This window comes from Adiantum capillus-veneris, chromosome 8, assembly GCF_014529385.1.
Source record: "Adiantum capillus-veneris isolate H3 chromosome 8, ASM1452938v2, whole genome shotgun sequence".
Taxonomy (NCBI): Eukaryota; Viridiplantae; Streptophyta; class Polypodiopsida; order Polypodiales; family Pteridaceae; genus Adiantum; species Adiantum capillus-veneris.
The window spans coordinates 786,009-806,035 of NC_140938.1; the positions used below are offsets into that span (position 1 = coordinate 786,009).

Consider the following 20,027-nt stretch of genomic DNA (forward strand, 5'->3'; position numbering starts at 1 on the left):
CACTTTACACATGCTAATGCATTGACACCAACAAGCCATAGCTTTATTATTCCACTCAAGAACAGCCATGGAGGAGACACAGAATTTGGCTGATGTAGTTCTCGCAAATAGACAAGCACAAACGCTTCTGCCCTTCAGTCTGCCTGACAAGGTCGAGCACAGCTAGCGCGACACAAAGTATAACACAACTGGCTCAAGAAACCACAATCAAAAATATCGCATCACCTTCATTACAAAGGCGATGCAAGAAACCCTGCCAAAGATTTATAAAAAGAAGAGAAGAACAATATGTTTCCCAAAATGTGGGTTAAAAAAACCCAAACTAGAGTATCCAGTGCAGAAGCACGATCTTTATTAACTTGAGAATTTTCAAGTCTGTACAATATATGGACAACACACATGGGCATCTTCAGGCATTAGCTTCAATACAGGTTTCTCTTTGAACTGGTGACTTCTAAGGGTGCTAAAATTTTGCCGTAGGCAAAACATCACGTAATACATCAACCTTGTATGGACCAATGGGCTTATTCCAAAATTGTGAAGCCATTCTCAATCAAAATATTTGCAGTAGAAACATCAAAACAACAATAACACCCTGTGCTAATGTATCTTGTTTCCACCTTTGAGTAAAAAATGGCCGTCTCCGGAGGCACAAACCTGTGGTTTTCTGTCTCACTCCTGGTAGTATCTAGCTTGCCCATATATCCTATAGGCATGAACCTGTGCTCCACAAGGTTTGATACAAGCTGACACGATCATCCAAACCCATCTTCATAAGCCTCACTCTACTGCTACAAAAACCAGTCTGATCAAGTGCACTACCCAAACAGCTGCTTTTTCAATCTTCTTACGCCATCTGCTGCAATTTTGTTCGTGGGCTCCAGTACAAGGGCTTGCTTGAAATCTACAATGCCACAAAAGACAGCTCAGTAGGAGTTTCTTCAAGGCACAATTGCTCTCCACACGCATAAAGTTGCTTAGCAGATTACACGGTCAGTTGTCACCTTGATCGGCATCCTTCAAACAACCCAGAGATTCTCGCGCTGTTGCTCGTCTCATATAAGCTTTTACATTCTGCAGAAATTGGAACAGACAGCATTGAAATTCATTGTAGCAGTACAAATAAAAAATGTAACATGCAACTCGAGCATAGAAAAAACAAGTGAAGAAAAAGTAGTGCATGTCTTTCAGACACTAAAGAAGCCACAGAAATGTCGACAAACTGAGAAGGTTAACCTTCTTGTCAAGGTCAATGGCCTGGCTACAGTCCGTCTCTGCAAGGTGAAAGCTGCACAATAATCCAACAATTAAAATTCAGGATCTGAGACTCACAAAGGACTATGAACCTCTTGGGATGCAAGAACAACAGCTTTCTCCCCTCAAACAAAAGATCAGTAAGACTTTCTCACATACTTGCCCAAAGCGAGGTAAGCTGCAGCCCGATTGCTATAGTAGGTTGCATTTCCTTCATCACACTCTATAGCTTCCGAGTAGCTTAAAATTGCAGTTTTAAAATCCTTCTTTCTGAAAGCTTCATTTCCCTGCCGAGGTTCAAATTTTACTACAAGATAGGTAGCACTCAAGAACATCAAGAATAATCAAAACTTCTTACTCAAGCGGTCCACAATTGAATGGAAATAACCTTCTCTTTAGCTGCCTCAGCAGCCTCTGGCATCGGAGTTGCTCTATCATCTTCATGGTCAGTGCTTGTATAAATTTCTGCTTCCTTCTGTAAAACGGGAAAAAGCAGGTCTGCGGCATTCAGCAGGAAATGATCTGCCCCATGCTTGCCGACCAATGAGATGGCACTTGGATAGCCATTGATGCTCCCCACAGGTATACTCACCTGCATAAGAAAGAGAGAATTCTTTTAAGCCATTGCAAAGCAGACTATGATTGCTGGTCTCTTTGATTTCCTCACCTGACAACAGCCTGACATACTAGCAACACTTAGAAGTGTTAAAGCCTTCTCCTCAAAGTCTACCCATACGGAAGGTTTTGTCCGCAGCATTGGAGGTGGGCCCACCACAGTCGGAATCAACAGTAAGCTGTCACTCTGCATGCTGAGCAAATGAGCACACAGTAGATCCTGAACTCATTGCTAACTAAAACTCAGCAGGAAGCCCAGACAAGAAGTTGAATAGTACCATTAAGAGCTCGCTCATGGAAGAACGAGTCTCATTTCTCAATTTCAAGGACTCTGATACAAGCTCCGAATTTGTTTCTAGAGCTGATTTCACACGCCCAGAAGCACTCAATGCCGTGGAATTATGGATCCAATCCTCGTGGTTCAGCTTGAATTCATGACTACATGGACTCAAATTAGTCTGTTTAGTGTAAGGCCGAATATCACAACAAAGACACCACATTCAGAAGTTACCCTTGCAGCAGCTGGCATGCATCACTCAAAGATTTTAATGCAGCAAATCCACGTTCAGCTTTTCCCTTCTCCCCATCGACCCGAAAGCAAACAAGGGACATCTTGAGACCAGAAATCTTGGAAGCAAAATACTCTCCAAGTTTTACATGAGTTATTGCTTGCTCTGATTCAATAAAACCAGAATTTTTAAGACTTCTGGAAACACCAGCTATAAAACAACTGACACACTTAAATTGGCATTCGACTACATACTTCCAAAAGCATTTTCGATAGCATTCAAAGCCACTGAAAGGTGTCTGCTCTCAGAGACCGAGAGAAGTCTGAAACAGTCGTCGGCAATCAAGATACGCCTTGGTTGTTTTACTTCAGAAAGAGGCGGTCTAAGGAGAACCTGACCCACTTTGTACAAAACCTTCGCATCCCTAGCAAACCATCCTAAAAACAAAACAGAGGAACACTTGAGATTGAGGTGTAACACGAGCTTGAGAGGATAGAGAATTGAAACAGACCAACTGTATCAAGGCTTTGCGACACAGGCACTACTCCTGAGCAAGATACCGATCCATGCGAGGGTCGAAACCCTAGGACTTCACAAAATGCTGCAGGTACTCTCACATCACCACCTGTATCTGTGCCTGGTCAAACAAAGCAAACACACCTGATGATCAGATAATTATGGTAGGCCAAAAGGACCAAACAATAAACAAACAGAACACACGTTAAATATTGAGTGATACTTATAGAACATCTGGCAGGACATCCTTACAAGCACGATGATCCTAAAATTTTAAGAGTTGCTATTGTATGCGTGGATAGCTGAAGCCTAGTGCATCACTAAAACTCGTGAGCATTCCAGACTTCGTCCCCTCTTATGGCCATAAAACTTGTCGTTTCATCAGATGCTGGATCAAACACAAAACGTGTGCATTTGACTCCTGAAACTGCTTGAACTGATTAAGAAATGAGATGATGGGCATCAGAAGCTGAAACTTAGTTTGCAGCTTTGGCATGAGCATTCCAGACTTTGTTCCCTCGATGCCCATCACCTAAGTTTAATGAATCTCTCTTATCACAGCTGAAACTTAGTTTGCAGCTTTGGCATGAGCACTCCAGACTTTGTTCCCTCGATGCACATCACCTATGTTTAATGAAACTCTCTTGTCACAGCTACAATCAATAAATCCTACAACGAGGTGCAAAAACTCATCAGCGTCCTCCCTTCAAGGTCCTCTCTATGCCCGATGCCCAACAAAGGGAGGATTGTGGCACTAGCTATTGGGATGAGAGTTTTTCATAGCTGTTCTTAAGCAATATAAAAGAAATACCAAAAGGGGCGCCACGGTTTTGGGGCCAGTGCACTCTGGGAGTGGAACTCCACCACTCAGTCTCTCCCCCCCTGCACCCCCCCCAAGTTGTTAGTGCTAAAAGTCTGTTTCAGTCTGTTCTTTTCAGACACCGAGGTGCAAAAACCCATCACCGTCCTCCCTTCAAGGTCGTCTCTATGCCCATTGCCCAATAAAGGGAGGATTGTGGCACTAGCTTTTGGGATGAGAGTTTTTTATAGCTTTTCTTAAGCAATATAAAAGAAATGCCAAAAGGGACGCCACAGTTTTGGGGCCAGTGCACTCTAGGAGTATAACTCCGCCACTCCACGTCTCTCTCTCTCTCCCCCCCCCCCAAAAAAAGTTGTTAAGTGCTAAAAGCCTGTTCCAGTCTGTTCTTTTCAGTTGGCACGTGGTGCCCTCCCATTACAGTGGTATCAGAGCTTCAAGTGTCTGCTTTTTTGAAAGCACACCGACCCCTCCCGAACACACAAGGACAAGATGGCATTTTTAGATTCTACTAAGTATCTGCAGTTCCTTCTCGACAAACTCTGTGACATTCTCAAGACACCCTCAACAAAACCTTCGGACTCTGAAGAGCTTCCAACAGTTTGGGAACTACATGTTGCCATCTCTATTGCCTCACGTTTTTCCTCCTCCGGCACCAAAAAGCACAAGGGTCTCCTCTCAACAACCTACATAGTCTTCTATTACGATTGGGAAAGTTTCAAAAATATGGTGCAACCATCTGTCACAAAACGATAACGTGGCATGAATACCCACGGACGGACATGCTGACGTGGTAAACAGTATGGCCTGCTGACGTGGCACACAATGCAGACCCCCACGATTTGTGTTGACAGGTGCTGACATGGCAACCTGTACGAATTTCAGCTGCTTTTCTTAACAGATTTTTGACCAGTTGCTTTTGGGGCTAATTGCTTTTGGGTTTAGAAGCTTTTGGGGCTCTGCTTTTGGGGCATCCCTTGTAAGAATAAATAAGCCCGTGAGGCCTCACTCTACACGGCATTTGGACGCAGAGTCTGAGAGCAGAGGTCCCTCCAGAGTTGTACTTTTGCAATGATTAATGAAAAAGAAATAGCGAAAGGGGCGCCAGACTTTGGGGCCAATACCTCTGGGCACCGAACTACGTCAGGCCGTGTCGACTCTCTCTCTCTCTCTCTCTCTCTCTCTCTCTCTCTCTCTCTCTCAATTAAAGTTCAGTGATTATGAAGTTTATGTTTGCGTGTTGCTATTGATTTCTCGCTTGGAGTGTCCAAGCTTGTTACAATAATATCAGAGCTCAGAAAAATTCTTCTTCTACGGAGGATCCGATCTTTTTTGCAGCACACGCATGTCTGAAAGAATCTTCGTGTCCTGACCCCGGACTTATGAGGCACTCCCACCCTTCGTACATCGCGCATCGCGCGCGCTCCTGTCTTCATCGCTCTGTCTTACATGGCATAAGCCATAAAGAACTCCAAATTATACATAAGTTCTCGCAGAGAATTTGACAGAGATAACACTTCTCGGTGGGGAGGCAAAGAAAAGTTGAAATCCGACGCGGGCACTGAAGAAAAGAATGAAGATTTGGGCAAATTTTTCAGCGGAGAAGTTTGCTAGAGTTGAGTACAAACGTCAACTGCAGGTTGACACGTATGAAAAGATTGATCAAGTACTCCAGAAACCCAACATTTGCGAAACACCTGAAGAATTATCCGATTGATGAGATTTTCTTGAGATGGCAAGGAGCCATTGATTCTCCTCTCAAATCGGGAGGAAAGCTGAAAGGACAAACGAGTGCAGACAAGTGGAACCTGTACTCGCAAAAAGAGCTGGTAAGAACTCTTGAAAAGAAGATGAACGAGAGGGCCACCAGAAGATAAGCCGAAGAGTTACAGAGCAACAGCCGAGCGCGGAAGAAAAGAAAAGACGAATGCGGGATTGGTACCAGATTTTGTGGGGACTACCGACCTTGATCAGATGAACAAAAATATTGAACTTTGCACAACATGGGACAAAGTGCGAGACCGGGAAACCCTTACCTTCTTTGATGGAGAAGCCAAGGTCAACTTCAACTGAATTGGCAGCTAGATTTGGAATTACGCCCAAGGAAATGGAGCCATAGGCCAAGGCTGTTCTAGCGGAACCCGGACGGAATATTGCCATTACATCGGTCATTGGCGAACTACATTTGCAGTGTCAGGGGTCTTTAAGGCACGAGGACTTTTACATCATGCCTTTGGAAGGGTGTGACGTCCTCCAAGGAATCCCTTGGTTCCCCAAGAACAGTCCCGTGGTCAATTTCAGGGCAAGAAAAGCCATCTGGAAGAATGAGAAGGGCAAAGAGAATGTACTTGATGGAAAACTGAAAGACCTCAAAAAAGGAACGACAAGATTTTTTGCAAGCTCGGGCTGACTGTTTCTCTGAGGGCTTACCAGGCGAGTTGCCTCCTTCACGTCCTGAAGATCACACAATTGATTTGATTCCTGATAGTACACCATCGAATCGGCCATCTTACCGACCTAAACGAGCCCAAAATGAAGAAATAATGAACCAGAACAGATTTTCCCCATCCCGAAGGTCGATGATATACTCGACAGACTTCAGGGTTCTACTTGCCGAATTGATATGAAGAGTGGTTATCATCAAATCCGAATTGCTCCTGGCAAGACAGCTTTCAGGACGACATTTGGTTTGCAAGAATATTTGGTGATGCCTTTTGGTATTACGAATGCTCCGGCTACTTTCAACCACATGATGGATAGGATTTTCTGAAAGTATCAATCATTTGCGGGCACTTTTTTTGACAACATCATCTTCTTCTCCAAGAATGAAGCAGAACACAGACACCACCGGTTCAGGCATTGCGAAAGCATAAGTTGGTTATGGATGCGAAAAAGAGCAAATTTTTCTTGCCTGAGATACATTTCTTGGGACACATCGTCTCAGTAGAAGGGGGTACATATGGACCCGGCCAAAAATTGAGACTATTCGTTATTGGCCTGATTTGAAGAATGTTCATGAAGTTCGAAGCTTTCTGGGCTTGTGCCCATATTATCAACGGTTCATTCGGGAATTTGCAGAGATAGCTTCTCCTTTGCATGTGTTGATTCAGAAAGGGGTTCCTTCTAATTGGGGACAGTCACAGATTGCAACCTTTCAAACTCTCAAGGAAAAGTTGACAACCGGAACAGTATTGACTTTACTAGACTTGCAAAAGCCCTTTGATGTTTACTGTGATGCATGTGGTCGCAGTTTGGGAGCAGTCTTGATGTAAGAAGGTCATGGCATAGCTTACGAGAGCAGGATGTTTTTACGTCCTCAGTTGGTTGCATAGATATATGAAAAAGAGCTTTTGGACAATTATTCATGCTCTTACGCAATGGCGACACTATTTACTCGGAGCTAATTTTACAGTCTTTATGACCGTCAGAGTTTACGCTATTTCTTGTCACGGAAGCAGCTTTCAAAAAAAGCAGATGCGATGGGCTAACATCCTGTCACAGTCTCATTTCCAGATTGTCAATGGTCAGGGACACAAGAATTTAGTGGCAAATGCATTGTCTCGGAAGCCCTTCATTCTTGCTATTTCCGCAATAAATCCCAGAAGCTTCGAGGATATGGTTGATCAATACGCCACGGATCCTGACTAAACTAATATTTTCACCATGATTCAAGAAGGGGAGACAATTTTAGGCTATTCCATACGGGATGGCTATTTGATGCGGAAAACAACGTTGTGTTTTACACAACCTTTGAGGGAAAAGGTTTTGACAGAGAACCACTGTCCACCTTTTTTTGGCCACCGCGGCATAGATACAGTAAAGAAGACAGTTAAGCCCGATCATTTGGCAAAACTATTTGTCTCACAGATTTTACGACTATATGGCATGCCTCCTTCCTTTGTTTTGGACACAGACCCCCGGTTTACTACAATGTTGTGGAGGGCAATCTAGGAGAACATTGGCACGCGGCTGCAATTCTCGTCCTCGTTCCACCCGCAGACAAATGAGCAATTTGAGATAGCCAATTCAATGGTTTTGGATTTGTTGACGTCCTATCGGAAGACTAAATGGAAAAAGTATTTTCCCTTGGTGCAGTTTGCCTACAACCACACACGGGGAAGGCGCCATTTGAAGTATTCAAGGGTGCTACGAAGGTTCCTAAATTTCTAAGCACCTATGAAGTGTCACAAGACGGGCACACGTGCCAATAGAAAAGAACAAATTGAACAGACTTTTAGCACTTCAATAACAACTCAACTGAAAGAGAGACGACACACGACACGGAGTGGCGGAATTCCACCCCAAAGAGTATTGGCCCCAAACCTTGGCGCCCTTTTCGATATTTCTTTATATCATCAACACAGTACAAGCCAGTACTCCAAGCTCTGCACCTTCTCCAAGAAGCATGCCAGAGAATGAGCCCTAACCTCATATTTAAAGGCCCTTGGCCTTAAAAGCAGTTACAGTGAAAAGCCTTCAAACTCAAAAGCATCTGGTCCAAAGGCAAGGCCAAAAAGCTGCCAACGTAAATCACGAAAATCCGTACAGCCTACCACGTCATGAGCCAGCGCAAAACACAAAAATCCGTACAGCCTGCCACGTCATCAATCAACGTAATTTTTGGATAAACATGCCATGTCATCAGTTCCGCGCAATTTCCTTTAGTGTGTGTGTGTGGGTCCTGCTTTATTTTAATCCTTTATGTCACTAGGGCCCCATCATACGGGTCTCCATAAGTTGGTAGGACTTCTTCTTCTTCTACTGCTTGTTCTTCTTAGGGTTTAGGCCCCTCGGCCGGCATCTGTAAGTTGGCTCCATTCTTTAGGCTTTGACACGTCAGCAGTTTGTGACAACAAGAGGGGAGTTACTCCACTCCTTTGTCGCAGATTGTTTGGATGGAATAAAGTAACTGATTTCCCTTTGGACTTCACGGATACTGATGTGCTGACAGTATTCTGTTGGATGACTTTATGAAAGAAGTACTTCAAAATGGGAATTCCCGAAAATGAATCTGATTTTTATGCTCACTCATGTGATTGTGTTGAGTGCAGGTTTGCAAGACGGAATGGCTACAACATTTCGGTCTTGTGAGACTCTGGACATGATCGCAATAAGGATAAGTTAATCCGACATCATTGAGGTCCTTTGTAGATCTAGATGCGATTGCTAAATACATTGCAAGGAATCATGACTTGAGAATCTATAGACATGATCGTAATAAGGATTAGTTGAATCCGACATCAGTGAGGTCCTGTGTGGATCCAGATACGATTGCTAAATACGTTGCACGGAATCATGGTCTTAGATCTGGAATCGATTTTTATGTGATTAATTTGATGTGAATGTGCAATGACTGTGTCGTCTTCGTGCAAGTACTAGATGTGTGTTGTCTAGTGCGTCGGTACTGTCAATGTCTACTAAACTAGTTTATGGCCTCTGTCCGTTTTGCAGGCGTGATCGAGAGCAATTCATAGTTACCTGGAACGGGAAATCGAAACGATGGGCAAAAACACCAAGGGGAGTGGATGGCCTAGGGCTGAAAACGCTAGGGGTGCTGAGAGGGGGGTACTGCTGAGAAGTTGTCTGTTGAGCGGGAAGCTCCTGCTGCCTCTTCTACCAGAAAGTGCTAAATTGGATTTGCTTATATATTAACTTAGCAAAATTGCCCTACCTACTTTTGTTGGAAAGTCACTTAAAAATAATAAGTGAAAATAACCAAAAATAGGAAAATAGGCTAAATGCACTGGAAAATTCCCCTGACTGAATCTGATGGATCATGAAGGGAATATTGATGATCATGCTCTGTGCAACCGGAGGATATGCATCTATGCTAAGTGACTGGGCATGCACGGTCTACGAATAGACTCACAAAAGTGCCAGATCACTGCTAATCTAAACTGACTTGACTTGACTGACGGGAACCCTGCTATGGTGTAGCTTGTCCACGGACACACAGGGTTGGGATGTGTCACGTGACATCCCCTCCTTTTCAAAGTGAGGTACTGGTACCGAACTGTATGGCGTCGAAGGAGATCGCCAACAGCATCCGGAATCCTGGAAGGGACTCTTCGCCGGCCCACCCTAATGTGTGGGTCGTGCAGTACTTGAACTTCATAAAGGTCTGCAACGCTTGCTTCTTTGGGCCGCGCCGAAAGCGACACAAAGTCGCTTGAATCTCCTTTCTTGCGTCAACTTCGTCTAGAGATCTGCTCCTTTCGTCTTCAAGAATCTCCATGGCTGAAAATTCCTAGAACCATCTCCAACACAAAACCATGAACATACCCATTCCATGTAAAGTGACGGAAAAAAATCTTGTCTTCTCTAAAGACTGTATGCAATGTAGATGAACATAGAGACGGAGACAACCCGTTTATCAAACACATGCAAACAATGCGCTTGAATCTTTTCTGTTTGATCGAAATCAATCAACTGTGGTAAATCACAATGAAAATGCCCATGTTTAGTGCTCATACTATCATTTGCTCTTTCGGAAACTGTGTCATACCAAGGAAGAGACATGGAATGCGACTTCCTTACATACAACTTTTCAGTTTTTCACGAAAAATCCGCATACATTCGTGCTCATCCATGAGAGAAACGTGCTCAACATACAATATGTCATGCCTAGGAAAAGGGATCACATAACGATGCTGACTAAAATACAGGAAACCTTAACGAATGAAAAACTCCAACAATGCGTGCGTATCAATCATGCGAACACATAATACTTCCTGTGATGGCTCTATGGACCAAGGCTCGAGAGCCAAGATCGTTGCTTACGGATCTATCGAATCTTCTTGTGGGGGATCTATGGACCTTGACTCGAAAGCCAAGATCAATTCTTGGTGATTGATCAAATCTACAACGAGGTTAGCTTCGCTAGAAAAAGCATCAACTAACACATCATCCTTGTGAACAATCACATCTTCTTCATGCAACTCATCATGCTTGTGAGAAATCACATCTTGATCATGGAAATCATCATGCTTGTCATTGTCATCCAAATCATCATGCTTCTCATAATCATGCAAATCCTGTGTGTCATGCTGTGGAGAAAAAGAGTTGAGAGAGCCTCCTTATCTCGAATCCTTTCAACCTTGTCCTGCATATTAGCAATGAGAGATGGAGAAGGAGCAATGTCCTCTCCATGAAAGAAGGAGCAATGTCCTCTCCATGAAAGACAATAGGAGAATCACTATCGGCATCGATAGTTATAGTGTTAGCCGCAAATTTCACGAGAGCGTCATTATCACGAAACCATCGAATACCCAAAATCATATCACATCGTGAGAGAGGAGAAACAACAAATCTTCTAGTGAAGGCAGTCTGTTGAATTGCAAACAACACATCAAGGCATTCCTCTGTGATGAGAGCGTCCATACCGGGACGAAAGCCAGAGACCTCGATAGGAGATCTCGGACTAACTTCGAGGCGAGCTCTCTCAACAAGAGAGGAACTGATCACATCATGCATACTACCTAGGTCAAACAATATGACAAAACGGTGCCCCGACGTACGACCATAACATTTAATGAGAGAATACAACATTCATTCCGCTTAGGACATGTTCTTTTTATGTGACCTTAATGTGACAATGAAAACAACGACCTTCCTTAGAATAAGTGCTTTGTTCTTCCGACGTGATGTATCCTCCTACAATTCCTTGTGCTACCTTTTCATCTGGAGTAAGCTTAGGTTTAGCAATTGTGTTAGCCTTACCCTTAGATTCATTGGAAGAATTCTTTGATGAGATACTGTTGGAAGATTGGTTAAAAGAGTTATCATTCTTACCATTCTTACCGTTCTTTCCGTTTTGAGGTGGGCGAGGGCAATTGCTACCGCTTTGTTGAGATCGATTGGATCGAGTACCTCGACATCATACTTGATATACTCGTCCAATCCGTAAAGAAATGCCTCCTTGCGCTTCACATCCCATTTGCATAATTGAGTGTCGAGCTGCAAAACACAATTAGAGAAAGACATAACCGGTATACCGTTTGCTTCAGAGCTCGCCAATCGTCCTTCAATCGTGCAAGGTACTGAGGACGTGGCATAAACCGCACCTTGAGCTTGTCTTGGAAATCAGCCCAACTAAAAGAGGGGGGCGTGAAATCGTCGGCTGCCTCTAGGTGCGCGGCTAGTTGTGCCTCTTGCCATGCTTGGTACCAATTAATGGCATCACCGGCAAGGTACATAGCTGCCGTCAAAACTTTGCTATTGCCTGTTTTCTTAGTTGTCGCAAAATAAGCATTAAATTGATGCAACCAAGAATGAATAACAGTAGCATCCACCTTACCGTCATACTTACTGAAAGTCAACTTCTCTATGACTGGATGGTTGGAATCCGCATCGTGGCTTGTGCCACTTGACGAACTCCCACGATCTTTGGGTGGTTCGGTCTTCGAGGCTAGGACTTGGGCAAGCAATTCTTGAGTGCGTAGCTCTCGTCGAGCTTCACGCTCGGTCTCCAAAGCCAATCTATGAGCGGCACGATCGGCCTCCAATGCCGCGTTTCTTGTTGCCGCTTCCTCCTTCCTTAGTTCTTTTCTTTCTTTCCTTGCGTCGCACTCGCGCTCTAAAGCAAGGCGCTTGTCTTCCTGTCTATCCATCATGGCCATCATCTGCTTGACCATTGCCTCCATAGGGTCTGGTGCACTTGGTGGCGTAGATGGCGAAGGGGGAGGGTTGAAGAAATCATCTCCGGGTGGGGACGAGTCTTCGTCGCCTCTCTCATGCTCATTACCTGTATGCGAAGTATCCATTCCACTTCGGGTGACGACCATGCACTATGATCTTGGGGTCTTAAGCTCGCGAGGAACTTGGGTTCTTGAGGGTCTGAGGTTCTTGAGGTCCTTGATTCGTGAGAATCTTGGGTTCTTGAGGTTCTTGAGTCTTGAGGGTCTTGGGTTCTTGGGGTTCTTTAGGTTTTCTTTTGCTTGCAAATCGCGGTTGAGAAGGATCTTCTCTTCACCCGAGTTCTACCCTTTTCTGCGGGCGCACCCCTTGGCGGCCTTGCGCTCACACCAAGGTTGCTTTTTCCCACCTCACGTCGATTGGCTGGCCGCTAAGTGCACGGTCTGCTCTCAATGAGTGAAAAGAGACACAAGGGGAGGCTGGACAAGCCCTTCTTTCTTGGGATTCCTGTCACTCTTCAACAGAACACGATTAGGAATCGCCACGCCCAAGTAAACTTGGGTTCGTGCGACCTCAACAAGCAAAAAAAATTCTTGTGGTTCTTTCCTTGAGTAATGCAGAACACTTCCAAAGCTCTGATACCAATGTAAGGTGCAGCGCAATGAATGTTGTATTTTCTCAAGATTAGTGATCTTTATTGCTCAAAATTCCTTTTAGTTCTTAGGGAAGGAGAGAGCCTTCCGTCTTATGGAGAGTGCTATGATCACGAACAAAGCGAGTGGATATTGTGCGTGCAAGTGAATGAGACTGAGAGAAGGAGAGAAAAGAGATACGACACCCGAGAGGTTGTAAAACCCTCCTCTGAAGGCCCCACTCTCGTCGACGAGAGTGGTCTACTTGATTGCACAAAGGTGTACAATGCGTATGCAATGGACTGATGCAAACGGGGACTATGTCGATGACGACGACGGTGATGACGACGACAACTTGATGGCTGAAATCTGGGCTCTTCTAATCGCTGAATTTCGGGACTATTCGGTGGCTGAAAATGACTGTTTTGGCTGCGTTTTTATGGCTGAAAATGGGGGAACATTCTGCAACCAATCTGGGGCTGATGTGCTGCTGTGCATAAGGCTGAAAACGCTGTGGTCTGATGCAGATTAGGGCTGAAAACAAAACGCTGATGCATTCTGCTGCTAGCGTTAGTAAATTGCTGCTCTTGGCTGAAAACTGTGAGTCCAAAACGCTGGCTCTGCTAGCGACCAAAACGCTGATGGCAGGGGCTGTTGCAGATGAGCAAAAACGCCAAGGGGAGTGGATGGCCTAGGGCTGAAAACGCTAGGGGTGCTGAGAGGGGGGTACTGCTGAGAAGTTGCTTGTTGAGCGGGAAGCTCCTGCTGCCTCTTCTGCCAGAAAGTGCTAAATTGGGTTTGCTTATATATTAACTTAGCAAAATTGCCTACCTACTTTTGTTGGAAAGTCACTTAAAAATAATAAGTGAAAATAACCAAAAATAGGAAAATAGGCTAAATGCATTGGAAAATTCCCCTAACTGATGCTAATGGATTCTGATGGGAATTCCAATGATCATGTTGTGTGCAACCGGAGGATATGCATCTATGCTAAGTGACTGGGCATGCACGGTCTACGAATAGACTCACAAAAGTGCCAGATCACTGCTAATCTAGACTTGACTGGACGGACTGAACCCTGCTGTGGTGTAGCTTGTCCACGGACACATAGGGTTGAAATGTGTCACGTGACACGGATCCTCACAAGATCTCTAACAGCTGTGTATCAGAGAGACATGGATCACACCGAGACAGCCTCTTCCACCGAAGACGTTGTACTCCAGGGATCAATTCTTGACTACTTTAGAGGATGGCTTCATCCAGAGGCCTAGATACATGGATATTTACATGTCTCACAGTGCCAGAGTAGCCATTGGACAGCTAAGAGTTTTATCACACAAATTGGAGATTGAGAAAGGCCGAGAATCACATACTCCCAGAGACCAGAGGATATGTAGGGTATGTACAGAAGAGGCGGAGAGCGAGGAGCATTATGTTTGTAGATGTCGAGCTTACTAGGATATCTGCAGCCGCTACCCTACCCTGTTTTCAGGGCAACCTACACTCAGAGAGCTTATAAAGTCCAGAAACCAGAGACAACTTGGGCACGTTCTCCTTGAGATTCAGAAACATAGAGACATGATACTACAGTCATCAAGTGGGAGTAGACAGTCCCAGCTTAAAAAATTCTTTCATCGAGCGACTCGAGCACCACTTGCTACGACTACACAGAGAGGGGTTACTCTCCATCAAGCAAATGGGATCCGCGCCAGGAGACGACCTAGAGCAGAGGGATATCGTGCTCGACGAGCACGATCTACCAGATTCGGACACAGCATGAGCAGGCCAGACAGAGAGAGATACAACGAGTCTTCTCCGACCCAACTGCCATACTACAAGGGCTCTTCACACCCTACCCTCCTATGCATGATATCCTACACCCTCAGTTTTCTATCGGATGGAGCTAGATTGCATCTCATCATTGTACCCCTGAGCATATAGTTTCACATCTACTAGAGATAGAGCTCCATCCCCTCAGTATACTGGCACATGTATTACCCCACCTCTTATCTGATTACTGCAGCACTGTACCACCTCACCTCTAGTCTTGTATCACTTTAGTTCAATTCTTTTTCAACACTTTTATCCTTTTTTGGATACCTAGAGGATACACACATGTACATGGTTTTGTCTCATAGGCCGAGTTCAGCCTCTAGAAGACGTTAATAAAGCTCTCTCTCTCTCTCTCTCTCTCTCTCTCTCTCTCTCTCTCTCTCTCTCTCTCTCTCTCTCTCTCTCACACATCATTGTCTTCAGTTCAATTTCTTGTTTCAAATGAAGTAAAGTAACCTTGTGTTTGTGGGGAGTACTAGATCCAAGCTAAACCCTTTAACACTTTCGTTGCACCTGACACATAGAAAGCAATCTAGCAATTCAGAGGAGGAGACCTCATCCTCTTCTGACAGTTCAGACAATGAGAAAATGAGAAAGAAGAGCAAGGAGTTCAAGGATGGGGGTCAAGCAGTTAAAGTTTGATACGTTTTCACGATACCATGACACCCATCAAGCCCTTGCTTTATACAACAATTTGAAATCTCCTTTTCGTGAGGACGTTTCCTCTAAGGTACGAAGGCCAGCGTCTCATCTTAAAGGTAATGCCCAAACATGGTGGTCTAATCTGCTGTTGCACAGAGAAGCACCTAAGAGGTGGATAAAATTCAAGAGAATTTTTCACTTCGGTTTGGTTAATGGACAACAGACCATTCAGCCCTAGAAGCATTGCAGATACCCCCATTTTCAGCCATCGAAAACGCAGCCAAAACAGTCATTTTCAGCCATCGAAACAGTCCCGAAATTCAGCAATTGAAGACCACAGATTTCAGCCCTAAAGTCGTCATCGTAATCACCGTCGTCGTCATCGGCATAGTCCCAAGTTGCATCAGTCCATGCATCATCATTGTACACCTTTGTGCAATCAAAAGTAGACCACTCTCGCCGACGAGAGTGGGGCCTTCGGAGGAGGGTTTTACAACCTCTCGGGTGTCGTATCTCTTTTCTCTCCTTCTCTCAGTCTCATACACTTGCACGCACAATATCCACTCACTTTGTTCGTGATCATATCACTCTCCATAAAGACGAAAGGTTCTCTCCTTCCCTAAGAACTAAAAGGAACCTTGAGCAAATATAGATCAATAATCTTGAGAAAATACAACATTCATTCCGCTGCACCTTACAGTCTCCTAGGAATATCCTAAGAAAGAACCAAGAGAACAAGTTTATCAAAGAGTTCTCCGAAGAACCAAAGCAAACACCTAATAGCTCATCAGAGAATTTTGAAGATTCAAATTAATGTGCAAGTGGACAGGGAAGGCCAGGATAAGAACCAACAGGTCCCAAGGTACAAGAAACAGAACAGAAAAAGGTACGCTAGGTCCCTGATAATTTGTTGAAGGGAAGGATTTTCTAGCTCTCAATGCAAAGTGGATGGGGGAAGAGAACCTCACAGATTCTCTTCAATTTTGAGTCATACCTTCAAGGCTTTTCGGAAATTTTTTTAGCAATGTCTATTCCTTAAGTGCACGTCGAATCGACGAATTGAATTTGGTGCAATGCATGCTCTACAAGAGAGAAGCCACTCAATTCCCTTGTCATAGGTTGCCTAAATTGAATAAAGTCACTAATTTCTCTTTGAGATTTTAGGGATACTTTGGTCTGACAGTATTCTACGGAATGATCTTATGAAAATACGTACATTAAATTGCAAATTCCTACACGTGTGTATTGATAGAGTAATGCAAAGAAAGATAAAATGTCTGGAGTATTTTGTCTCATGAACGATCTAATGAACTCAGTGCATCTAGAGATTAAAAAGATCTAGAAAATGTAATTTTGGTGTATCAAGATTTGTATCCGGATGAGATGATTAGCAACTGTTGTGAGTGCATCAAGAGTTCGAGAAGGATGAGATGGCTACGCATGAATCTTGATGCATCAAGAGTTCTAGACTAGATTAGATAGCTAGATTGAATGATTGAAACAGTATCCAGTGTGAACTAAGTGTGTGATTTGTGAAATGCATGCTCTGTGAATGTACTATCTTACGGGGATGGTCATGGACATGGTTTGCTTGAAATAAGAAAAAGGATATGAATATGATAGTGACACAATATTTAGTGGATCAAGACATCCGAGTAAAGGTCTATACAGTCTGGATGTGATTGCTAAATACATTACAACAATCATGATTTGCATTTGGGACCCCTCGACGGAAATGTAATTGATCAGTGACTCATGTCTTAGTACAAGTGGTGGAAGTGTGCATTTTTGGTGCATGAGTACATAAAGTCAATGTCTACTGAAGAAAGTTTTTGGCCTTCATCTATTTTGTAGACGTAATCGAGGACGATTACAATTCTTTCAAGAGGGGGGTATGTCACAAGTTTGTGATGTGGCATGACCAACTTAAGGAGATCGCTGGCAAGAGGACAAGGGGTATGTCACAAGTTTGTGATGTGGCATGCCCAACTTAAGGAACTCACGGAGAGGACAAGGGGTTAGAAGAACTTATGGATCAAAAAGGATGTCGCCAAGGGGCCTAGGGGGTTAAAACCTAACCCCTACCAACTGATGGACGCCGGTTGAGGGGCCTAAACCCTGAAAAGACCAAAAGCGTAACGACTATAAGCTGATGTGGCACAGTTCGTACAAATTTCCATAATTTGTGCTGGCTGAATTTGGCAGTTTTACACCATGCTTTTTGGGAGCAGATGCTTTAGGTACCAAAGTGCTTTTGGACTAGAGCTTTCAGAGCTCTACTGTTGGGCATCCCTTGTACTGTTTCTAAGAGCCCCAAGGGGCAATCTTCTGGGGCATTTGGACGCAAAGTCTCGAAGAGCTGGACTCTCAAAAAGTTGTACCGTTGTGAAGAAATAATAAAGAAATACCGGAAGGGCTACCAATCTTTAGGGTCAATGCATCTAGGAACAGAACTCTGCCAATCCGTGTCAACTCTCCTCTTCTCTCTCTCTATTCAGATTTAGTTCAGTTGCTATTTGTGTTTTGCTATTGATCTTTGGCTTGGGATGTCCAAGTCTATTACAGGTTGTCATCTTCTGTACATCTTTCTTTTCTCTTTAGTGATAACTTACAAGAGAGAAAGAGATGGACTATGCAGGTACAAAAGATGGCATGCACTTGTCAAATGATGAAACCCTGAAGCTCATACGATACATAAGAATGACTGGATGTAGGAAGTATGTTTCAATAGCAGCATTATAGATCATTTATCCAGAGGCTCAGCCACAACGAACAGAGCATGTAACATCACCAAATTGGCAGCAAAGAGCAGTTATGTGGCACCTTACCCAAGGCAAAATCAACAAGTTCGGTGGATACAGCAACTGCTGACCCACCCGATGACCCTCCAGGTGCATAATCAGAAGAAACTGGATTGACAAGATCTTCGTAATGATCGTTGTGTCCGCTGATGCTGAAAGATGACAACATCAATGTTGGTATGTATATTGTAACAAGGACATAGCGGCAATCTTCAAAAACTCATACAGGCTACATGTCCTAGCTCACTTAAACCAAAAAGGGAGAATCTTACCCGCAACCCATCTCATCCATTTGGGTTTTCCCAATGCAAGTGGCACCTGCTTGAACGAGGGTTGCTACAGCATGTGCAGTATGTGGGGCAGGCTCATGAGTCATTTCCCATTCGGGCAAACCAAATCCAGTGACAAAACCCTCCACGTCAAAACTGCAACGAAGCTCTTCATCAAACCTTGGCAGATAATAGATGACATACTTATAAAAAGTTCTTGATTGGGCACCTCAAGATACTAACTTGTGGGTAACAATCATGAGATCCTTATCCTTACTATCAAATGCTTAACATAGTGCAAAACGGAAGCATAAGTGCATCAACAGCATGAGCGCAACAGAGGACCAAATGGAATGCTAGCCAAAAACTTTGACTCTAAAATGCCACGATGCAACAACCCTGTCAGGCTAAGTTTGTACACAACGATGGTCCACACACATTTCCAAATAGATGACCAATCATTAAAGGCAATGCAAAGCATAGACCTGTAAGCAAATCAATGTACTCACATGTCCTTGATAGCAAATGTGAGGCCGGTAAGAGGATGAGGAGCTATAGGTGGGGCAGGTTGCGGGGGTGGGTGCAGTTCCAAGAATTTTATGAAAGCTCCAAGGTCCTTTCTTAGTTGCTTCCTCCGAGAGCGTGAGACAACAAGGATACCAGTGGCAATGCTAGTGGCAATGCCAAAGCCTAGCAGTAACCACAAGCTGTTAGGCCACCTCATGATGCCTGCATACCAACCCTCTCCTTCTAAAGCGCTGGAACTGGATACATCACCCCCACTGCTGCTCTTGCTGGCATTGTTAACGCTGCTTCTCGAAGCGCCAGACGATGTAACCGTGCTACTTGAGCTGGGAGCACCTCCTCTGATGCTTGCCTCCTTCCTGAACATAGAATCTCTCTTATGTATATCCTCCTTTCGCCCTGTGTATGTGTGTGTGTACGCTTGTGTTCGCACGTTTGCAGCCTGGCAAGGTTTGTGGGGGGCGATCGCAGAAAACCTTCCTCTGAAGCCAGATCTTACGAAGCGGTAACTCCTCTAAACCCCATTTTTAACTCTTGTTATCACGGTCAAACCCCACATCTTCGTGATAGCCATTTTCATCCTCCTCTAGGGTACTTGAGAAGCTCTCATCGACGCTCAATTTCATCGTTGACCACCTCATCTAAATCGCCTAAACAAGAGCATTCACAGTTATTCTGATGCAAGTCACAAATAAAGAGATACGGCATCATCTATGCAATCCCGTGTAACAAAAAGAGGGGCAGAAAGGGAGATGTACCCTGGCTAAAAGAGAGCAAAATGTGCCACAAAGGTTTGAACAGCCAATACAATTTCTTTATTTCAAACGAGATAGCCATTCGAGCCTGCCTTTTTGGTTGTCAAGCTAGTTCAAAAACAGGATATTATTGGAGGGGTACCACAGTCCTTGTTTTGGGGGCAGTCCACTTATTGGCCCCTCTACCCTATGATGATAATCCTAGAAATCCCTTCACGACATGTT

The 20,027-nt window shown here is 44.2% G+C and overlaps 1 protein-coding gene across 2 annotated transcripts; it reads right to left on the reverse strand.

Moving 5' to 3' along the window:
* Nucleotides 1-323: 323 nt before the first annotated feature.
* Nucleotides 324-19,681, reverse strand: LOC147451550 (translocon at the outer membrane of chloroplasts 64-like). Of its 2 annotated transcripts, XM_086517477.1 has the most exons (13): nucleotides 19,032-19,681; nucleotides 18,526-18,678; nucleotides 18,281-18,405; nucleotides 2,890-3,015; nucleotides 2,633-2,815; nucleotides 2,381-2,543; nucleotides 2,148-2,307; nucleotides 1,922-2,056; nucleotides 1,643-1,846; nucleotides 1,414-1,541; nucleotides 1,237-1,288; nucleotides 1,005-1,074; nucleotides 324-904 (listed from the first exon to the last, which is right to left on the reverse strand). In XM_086517477.1, the coding sequence occupies exons 1-13, from the start codon at nucleotides 19,412-19,414 to the stop codon at nucleotides 819-821; spliced, it is 1,968 nt and encodes a 655-aa protein (XP_086373603.1). In that variant the 5' UTR covers nucleotides 19,415-19,681; the 3' UTR covers nucleotides 324-818. The 2 variants fall into 2 exon arrangements, with proteins under 2 accessions (XP_086373603.1, XP_086373604.1); XM_086517478.1 differs by lacking the exons at nucleotides 324-904; nucleotides 1,005-1,074; nucleotides 1,237-1,288 and having other exon boundaries at nucleotides 1,613-1,846.
* Between the last annotated feature and the right edge of the window lie 346 nt (nucleotides 19,682-20,027).